General features: G+C 45.4%; 1 protein-coding gene across 2 annotated transcripts in view; it reads left to right on the forward strand.

Moving 5' to 3' along the window:
* The window catches only part of DPF3 (double PHD fingers 3), a 176,939-nt gene that overhangs the window by 152,697 nt on the left and 15,055 nt on the right, over positions 1-9,187 (forward strand). For both annotated transcript variants that reach the window (XM_037394205.1, XM_037394206.1), the window contains 2 exons: positions 7,326-7,438; positions 8,783-8,864. In XM_037394205.1, the coding sequence (XP_037250102.1) occupies positions 7,326-7,438; positions 8,783-8,864 (195 nt within the window). The remainder of the gene's footprint in view (positions 1-7,325; positions 7,439-8,782; positions 8,865-9,187) is intronic.

Genomic DNA, 9,187 nt, shown 5'->3' on the forward strand with positions numbered 1-9,187 from the left:
TCAGTACGAGGTTATTTGAGTGCTTCCACATTATTTTTCTCAGGCAAGAAATAGCCATTTTGTCTAGCAGCCAACAGTAGCTAACGGGGGCCGGTCTGGAACAGGAGGGAGCAGAGTGCTGGCTGGTTTTGACATGGGACATCGTGGGTGTGTGGCGTTTCCTTTGGCTCTAACGTTGCGGGCCACTTCTGATCCCCTGGGTTGCAAATGTGCAGAGCCCCGTTTGCCACCTTGCTTCTGCGTTATCACAGCATCTTTGCAGTGAACCAAGCAGCGTGTCAGGTGTGTGCCTGAATCCCTGGTGCACAGCCTCTGAGGGGAAGACAGAGGAGCAAAACTGTGCCCCAGATCTGCCCAGACCCCCAGGTGAGCAGATTTCAGCCTGTCCCAGGCAGTTTTTGAGGGGCAGGTGTGCCTGGCCAGAGGGGGACACCCACCCAGCAGCAGGCACCATGGCAGAGCTCCCTCTGGCAAACCTGAGCCCAGAGCAGAGGACCTGGCTGCAGCATCACTAGCCCAAACCAGGGTGTTCCCCCCGGGGTGGCGATATCTATACGCCACAATTAATTGTCACCGGTTTTTAGAGGCTTTTAAAATCTGTAACTTCTGGTTTTCATTTCTCCTTGCTAAGATATGTGTGGCTGGACTGTGCAAGCTGAGAAAGGGGGGTGACAGAGGGAAAGGCACACACAAACCTATCACAGTAAAAATCACAGTTTTAAAACATTTCTCAAGTAGTTTTCCTGTAAGACTTATGGCATCTGCTACCAAGGGGGTGGTGTGTGGGGAGAAAGTGATTAGACTGACAAACCATTAGGATGCACAGAATAACTCGCTCCTGGCTTCTCTCTTTGCGTGCTCTGGAGATCACCCTTGAATCCCTCCCAGCTCCTCCTGCCACCCCGTGCCAGACAGAGTTACTCTGCCTTGTCTGCAGCTAATCTCTCTGGGTGCATGTGAGTCTGTGCGTGCACAGAGCCTTCATTTTGTTTATGCGTGTGAGCTGCCTTTGAGCCAAGCTTTACTCTCGATGTACCCTCGGTAGCCCAGGCTGGCTTGTCCTAGCTGATGCTCTCAATGCTTAAAAAGGTTTCAGAGGAAATTGTGTGGCGTTGTAGAGTCAAAACGGGGAGCAAGTTGAGCTGGTGGGTGGACTTTCCTCAGGCAACAAAATTTTCTGGGGAACGCCTTGAGATGAGCGGTGTTTCAGCAGGAGCTCACTGCCCCCCTGCACCCTTTGGTGTTTGCACAGCTAAAGCAACAGCAGGGTAGTGCAGGAGACCGAGCTGCGTCACCTTCCACACCCCACCATTTTACATCTTCCTCAAGATCTCCAGCATCGCTTTCAAACACAGGTCTGTCCTGCTTTCAGTTCCCATTGACTCCAAGCATACCTGCCTCATTACGACTGGGCAGAACTACTATCTTTTGCACAGGGGTTTTATTTGTCCCATGGGTGAGCACTTGAAGTGGGCTGTCTTCTACCGGTGCTGAACATTTGAGCAATCGCTTGTAATTTATGTCTCTTTTCCCACTGGAACTGGCAGTATCGAGAAAAAAACCACCACCTCCGGAGTGCAGCTGGCTGCCAGTCCCGGGTGCTAATGCAGCAGAGTGCCCCTTCCCTTTCTGCGGGCTCGGTTTAAGCTTGGTCCGTGCTGGCCAGAATGACTATAGGGCCAGGAAATGAAATAATAGGAACTGTAAGCTCTTCTACAGCTGAATGGTTTCAGAGCTCCATTAATTATTAAAGGTGTTAATTCTTCCACAATTACTGGCACATCGCGGCATATTAGATTAGAGGAAAGTTGGTCTCTGACCAAATCAGACTGACCAGCCCGTTCACTGAGACCCCCGAGTCCTTTCAGAGCCACCTCTGTAGCGGAGCTGGCAGTGCTGGAGCGCAGTGCCTTGCACACCGGGAGAAACAGCCAGGCTTTCTCATTTCCATCAGGATATGTAGAAATTCATGGGGGTAATATTTCCTCTCCTGTCTAATAGTAATAAAACCCAATGGTGCCTATGAGTGAGGCTTCCTCTTTTGTTGGTTTGTCTGTTTTCTTAAGAAGCTGGATTCAGCAGGGCTTTGTGCCAAGGGGGGCGAGACGGAGCTCTTCACCCGCAGCCTCTGACACCCAGCCCTGCCCTGGCCGCCAGGAAAGCTGTTATATTTGTCTATAATGAAATACTCCTGCTTCCCTGTATCACAGAGGTACTGCAGCAGGTGGTGCCTTGGATCCTCACCCACAAACATGGCTGAAGGCTTCTGTTTATGAGAAGCTCCATTTGAGCAGACAGGTGTACGTCCCTGCATTGTAACACCTTGACATTGCAAGATGGGAAGGGCCAGGAAAATGCCAAGAGCTCTCCATCCTCATCCCACAGCAACATTTGGTCTTTTTCTGAAAGGTGCAGCTCCTTGAGCCCTGGGATTCTGGCAGAGCCAAGCCTTTCAGTGTGCTTGGGTGGTTTGGGTTTTCAAGGGCCCTTTCTAATCCATCTGTTGTCAACGCTGCATGTCTGTAAGGGTGCCTTCTTAGACAAATAAGGGCTAAATTTTTATATCATAAGCATAAAATCATATCCCTTATTAGAATTACTTTTAGAGTTAAATTAGAGTTACTTTTCCCTTCTTTTGTATGAATAATGATAATAATACTGACTAATGATGATAGTAGTGACAGAAATCCTTATTCAGTCTTAGCAGGATGGTATTTTGCAGTTTCTTTGCATGTAAAACTTCCATTATTTGGATGGGGTTCCTGTGCCATAGATCATTATATCTGTAATATATATTTATAGTTGTTTAAAGTCCTCAATAGTTTATGGAATAAATTCTGATGTGATATAGCCAGGAGCCCTGTGGGTTCTCATTATGCTATTGATTAAAAAGCCCACCACTACACCATGAAGATAAGGGAAAGAATTGGAAACTGGGTGAAAATTCCTTTTACTTTGTATAAATAATTTCACATTTGTTTTAAAAAAGGAGTCTTTGCTTATTTTTTTCCCTCAAGATAATCTCTGCCTTTGTTTGAAAAAGGTTATTGATTGGATTGTTAACTTAAATAGTCTGTGGCGGGTGTGACAGAGCACATGGCTGCAATTAATCTTGCGATGCAGAATCCATTATTGAAAAAGCACTAATGAGCCATTCTAAGGCCTTCGCTGGTCACAGAGCGCCTGGGAGCAGCAGATTGCTCCTGCCCTGTAATGTCAGTTTTGGTCTTTAGTGTTACACAGCCAGTGTAAGCGGAAGAGATTTTTAGGTGTGTGTGGGGTTTTGGTTTGGGGTGGGGGTTTTTTTGGTATTTATGTTAAAGTTCTCCTTACTGCCAGCCTGCAATTGCACTGGGTACAGGAGACAAGAAATCGCCTCTGAGTGCGCTCACCCCCCGCCCCTCTGACCAGATGTCTGGTGGACATAGTGTACAATTAAAGCCAGTGGCATGTGAAACACGGGTGTCGCTATAAAATATGGCCTCAGTCATAGGGTTCAGATCCAGAGGAGAGTTTCGACGAAGATGAGGGAGCTTTCAGACCTGATCTATACTTTAAATTATTGCTTTAAGACAAAGGGATGAGCTGTTGAAACCTTGCTGCAAGTTTTATTATCTATGTTGTTTATAGCTATTGCGGCATAGCAGAAGTTTAGGTAGAGAATAGTTATGGTAGATTAGAAACTGTCAATGTTAACATATCACCTTCTCCTTCAACAGAACTGCTCCCGGGGTGTATTTTAGAGGTCTGTCTATTGACTTTGGTGACACCATAAATATCTGTTACTTCTTCCCCCTGTTAGATCTGCGGAGCTGATACAGACATGTGACAGTGATCCAGGGTTTGCCAGGGCTGAGCCACCACCTGAATTATTAACTGAGTCCCAGCTGCAGACTTTGCTGCACACCTTAACCACAGCAAATGCTGTTTATTACAAGATTAGCAAAGTAAGACTGTTTCTTCATCTTGACCACATAGGTGGTGAAATTAATGAGCAAGATAGACTTTCAGCTCTCTGGCTTGTGCGCTACTACAGTGCCTGTAACTTGAACCACATTTTGGACTACTCTTTGTGTAAACTGTGAGTGGAACTGGCCTATTTTTATTTTTATTTTTTAGGGAATTTGAATCTACCTATAGCAGCCTGCCATGTGCAGCTACAGGGCTTTGTCTTCAGGTATTCTGCCACAGAGGGAATGCCAAGAAGTGCTGTGATACGGAGCAGGGATAGCGTTCACTAACACCGCTCCAGGAAGTCCTGGACGTGTGAATTTTCTCATAGGTCATGAAAAACACTGGGTTTTGAAACAAAGTAGTGGGAAAATAGAGCAATTGCGAAGAAGGAGAGCAGGGAGGGCAGGAAAAAGAATTTTAATGTTTTGAGTATCTACTGACATGCTTGCTGTATGCTACAGTGCCTCATCACGCTGCTGGCATAAGTAAAAATAGTCTTTCCGACGACATTAGGTTGGGGTCATGGTACCACAAGGCACGTTGTTTAATGTGAAAGAGGATCTGACTTAGAGGCTGAAGAAACATGTGCATGAGATATTCTTTTTCCCTTAGACATGCCGTGAGCCCTGGGCTAACAGAGAGCAATCTGCGGCTATGCAGACATGGCTGTGGGCATTTATTAGAACCTTTTGTAGTCACAGCATTCGGAGAGAGAGCCCAGTGGAGTGACTGGTATGCTTTTGCAAAATATTTCTGCATTGCTACTAAAAAGAAGCCACTGCGGCCCTCACTATTAATATTAATATTTTCTAAGCAATCATCAGCCCGCAAGAGCCCATTTCTTTTAGGCTTGTGATGGGTGTGGTTCTTAAGAAGGGCTCTGCAAAATAGGATGGATCACTTCAAGGATGAGGTACCATCAATATGAGGTGCAGCACAGAAGACCTGCAGAGGTGGTTTTGAGGCAAATCAGGAACGAGACAGTCAAGACTGATAGCTGGAAGAGAGCAGGAATGGCTGTGAAGGGACAGAGATAAAGTAGTGAACAGAATCTGACCTTCATGTTGCTTGAGAGAGGGAGAGTCTTTAGCTGGAGTCTCCGCAATGAGCAATGTGTGTACACAGGCAAGTGAGCACGTGAATACATGTATGCATTTAGCTGTGATTTATTTCTGTAAGTTTGATTCCATTCTTTCTGTTTCTTTTCAAATGTGACTGAAGCTATTTAACTCTCTGATTAACTCACCTCCCTGTATGAGTTGTTTTCTGTGATATATTCCAGTACTGTACAACCTTCCTGGAAGACAACTTTCTGCTCTTGGGATGAATTCCTCCCTGATGTGTAGTGTGGCACATTTGTTCTATTTACTGGTGTTGGAATGAGGTTCTGCATTTGCTGTAAATCAGACCTGGAGGAACATTTCAGTGTCATGTCAGGTTCTGCTAGTTTGGTACTATCAGAAATTATCTGAGGTCCTCTCAGCATGAAAAGGTATCATGTCACATCTCCTTCTGCACAGTTGCAGTTTCAAGGTCCCCAGAACTCTAGTTTGGACTTGGTCCACTGTAAATATCAGTAAAATCTGACTCTTTTTTTGTGTGCTGACATTTCAAGGGCTCCAAAACCCAGTGGTTTTAGATCATCTGAGCTCATCAGTACTGCCAAAACATTTATTTATTCAAAGGCTTAAGAGTGATATGAGCAATGTCATTGATCCCTCCTTCCTTAAATATCTCCTTTATTTTTTATTAGATTTCCTTAATAACTTATGTACACACATTCACATTTCTTTGCTGGACAGGCTTAGTTTATGCATCACACCCATGCAAATATAACTGGAGGTATCATGGACACATAAAGGAAATATATTCCCTACAGCATTATTGTCTTACTCAGCAATTCTCGGCAACCGTTTGCTTCACTAGCTAGAAAATACAGAAGCTACTTGTAGGGTGCTGATGGGTGATGTGATGACACAGCAAAACACCACTGATCGGTCTGGTAGTGGAGATAGTACACCTATGCCCACATCTACTGTAGCTGTGCCTTTTTTTCTGATTGGAGAAGCAGCCGTTCTTTCTCTACTCTTAAAAAGACACTTAGGCTGGTGGAGGTGCAGGTGGAAGTGGAAAAGATTTTTTCCTACCCATTGGCTGTATGCTATGAACCACAGACAGGCTAGAAGTGAAAAACCCCACGCACCTGATGGTGTAATTTTCTAGAAGTAGTATGCGGTACTGCTGGATGTGCATACCTGTATTTCTAGTTTTTCTATAGATGAGCAATTGGCGATCCCTGTCCCATGCCCCTGCTCCTGACTATGTGCAGTGTTATCGCTTGCATGCGTCAGAGAGAGATGCTAAATACGGGGCTTTCCAAGAAGGCAAGCAATACTTACTGCAGGTGACTTAGGGACTGCCTCAGCCTCATACGGGTGGTTTGGGAGGACAGTACTTTATTTCAGCAGTATATTTTTCTTGTTTTGTTTTGCAGAAGGAACACTGATCCTACCTTTGGTTTGTTTGTTTGTTTGTATTTTCCCCTCCAGAAAGCCCATTGCTGACCCTGCTACTGTGATACCGCTGTTTTGCAAAGCTGGAGTCGACACGCATGTAGGGGTGGGGGTTGTAACTCTGGCGATTTGTCCTTCCCAATTAGATGTGACTGTTCTGCTAGCTTTCCCTTCTTTATTCCTTTGATTTAGTTCATTGTGGGAGTTGGCTTGGGGTTTTTTCATTTTGGTTTCTTGTTTTGATCCTGGAAGGTTAGCTGTGCAATTTGGTTTCTTCTGTGCCAACCAACTTGAGTGGCAGAGCTCTTAAAAAAATTAAAAGCTGTATCCCTTCATCCTGTTATGCGTCTTCTCTGTACGCTACTGCTTCCATTTAAGCAAAGTTTACAGAATTGCTCCACCCATTTGGAAATCAGGAAGGGAAGCTCTGAAATGGAGAATAACCTTGTTTCTACTAGTTCCTTCAGTCCGGTCTGAACAACTCTAATTGAAACTGTACTCCAATTTCTATTAAGATGGGTGGGCTCTCTCTGAAATTGGGTTTGTTTCTGATTTCATCCTTTCTCTTGTTTTCTTTCCAAAAAAAGCCCCAAAAAACCAAACCCAAAGCCAAACCATTTTTAAGAGCTCTGAATAAAACTGCTTTGCCGATGGGGAATGGGTGGGGACGACTCTGATTTTCTCTTGTGCCCGGCAGCGAAAGGGTTAATGCCTGCTTTCCTCTTTGGTATCTGTTAGCTGCAGCCCATGTTGTGATCAGTCCATGTCCATGTGCGTTTTGTTCCCAAATTCAATACCAGTTAATTCACAAGCAAAAAGTGAGCCTTAACAATGACAGTTGTTTCCGATCTTCCTCAGGACACCCGACCTGCCTGCAGTTCACCACAAACATGACTGAGGCTGTTAAAACCTATCAGTGGCAGTGCATTGAGTGCAAATCCTGCAGCCTTTGTGGGACCTCTGAGAACGATGTGAGTTCATTTACCTTTTCCTGCACATAAGCATTACTGCAAGCTACTGTCATGCCCACCCTCGAGAAGCATGTGGCAATGGTGTGGGTCATGGCTTTACTGCTGCTTCCATACGTCTCCAAGGAAGAGCCGCTCCTGAGAGTAGAGAGGAACTTCTCCCCAGTGCCCCCATTAAGCTGTCAGTCTCTGCTGAAATTACCATGGGCATCATGTAGGGCCTCTTGAGATGGCAATACTTGTGGTTTGTATGCTTATTCAACAGAGATAAGCTGGAGGCAGTAAACTCACGTTGCAGGGAGCTGCAAGAGAGTAGTATTTTCAATATGATAGTCAGCAGTAAATGTGAATGGGTGATAGCCTGAGAGATGACAGGTGTGTTTCTTCTGTCCCTAATTTTGCTTACTTTCTCGGTATGATTTTTAAATCTTAATTACAAGACTTGGGAAACATGGCAGCGTTTGAACTGGGATGGCTAGGTCTCTCTAGCTAGGTAGTCACCTGATCACCTATTCCAGTGATTTCCAAATTGCGATCCAGAGCCTGCAGCAGGGCAGTGTCCTCTCTGGGGGTTTTCAGTTAAAATCTGATGCTAAAGGTCCTTGGCAGTCTGTGAGAAACCTGGAGAATCGACAGTGGCTGGAGAACTTTCGAGGTGATTAGATGACACCATTCCCTATAGCAGAATAAATTTGAAGCCTGAGATTTTGTTTAGCTTTGGCAGTAAATAAGGAAATCTGAAAACAGGAAGCTCTTCTGTGTTAGGAATCACAGGATACTTCAGAGCAGCTTTTTCCCCCCAAGATATATGAAAGAGCTGCAGACCACATGGTGGGATCATGTAATTTCCATCTGTTTCACAGAGCGTTTACTCAGCTGAGTTTTGGAGAACTACCTAAGTCCACGCTTTTGATAAGAAAGGTTTCCCCTGAAGGGCTGAGATCCAGCATGTGGTGACATTGGAGCCCGGCAAAGCCTGTCCTCGTCTCTCAGTATGCCAGATCCCTGGCCTAACAGCTTTTACTCCTGCATCGTAAGGCCACCTTGGGGAGGAAGTCCTCCACCTCCCAGGGAGATTTTCCAGTTTGAAACTGAACTGCCTTTATGCTGAGACGGGCTCTCTTGTAGCCTCTCAGAAATATGGTGGTTGAGTGTGGATGCACAAATGTGATGCCTCTAGCCTTTTACATCCCCAGCAGTCTCTTGGTCTCTGTGTTCCTAGCTGAGCAGTGCTGGTTACCATGCTTATGTTTTCATCTTGGCAAGAGACTAATTTACACCATTTTCTCTCTTCTCCTCTCTTTCTCTCCCTGTTTCCCTACTGTCTCTGCAACAACCCTGCCTCAGGACCAGCTGCTCTTCTGTGATGACTGTGACCGTGGCTATCACATGTATTGCTTGAATCCACCAGTCTTTGAGCCCCCAGAAGGTAACATATGTTGGAAGTCTGCTTTGACAATCACAAAGTCCTTGTGGAGAAGGGAAGAATTTCAGAAAGGTGGCCTGGGCCATGCAGGGTTAAGGAAGCAGTAGCAAAGCAGAGGCAGGTACCACTGGAAAGAAAGAAAATTAATAGATGTGGAGGTGTAGCGTGATCTGAGCTGCCCTGTTCAACCTTGCCTGGTCTCTACTTCCTCTTCCAGAACATGGCTCTTTTGCAGGTCATGGGTGCCTTTGGATGTCCCAGATGGCACTGAACAGCTCAGTTTAGTCAGCTGAGCTGAGCTCCTGTGAACTGTGACTTTGGACTTC

Source organism: Falco rusticolus, chromosome 7, assembly GCF_015220075.1.
Source record: "Falco rusticolus isolate bFalRus1 chromosome 7, bFalRus1.pri, whole genome shotgun sequence".
In the NCBI taxonomy this organism is placed as follows: Eukaryota; Metazoa; Chordata; class Aves; order Falconiformes; family Falconidae; genus Falco; species Falco rusticolus.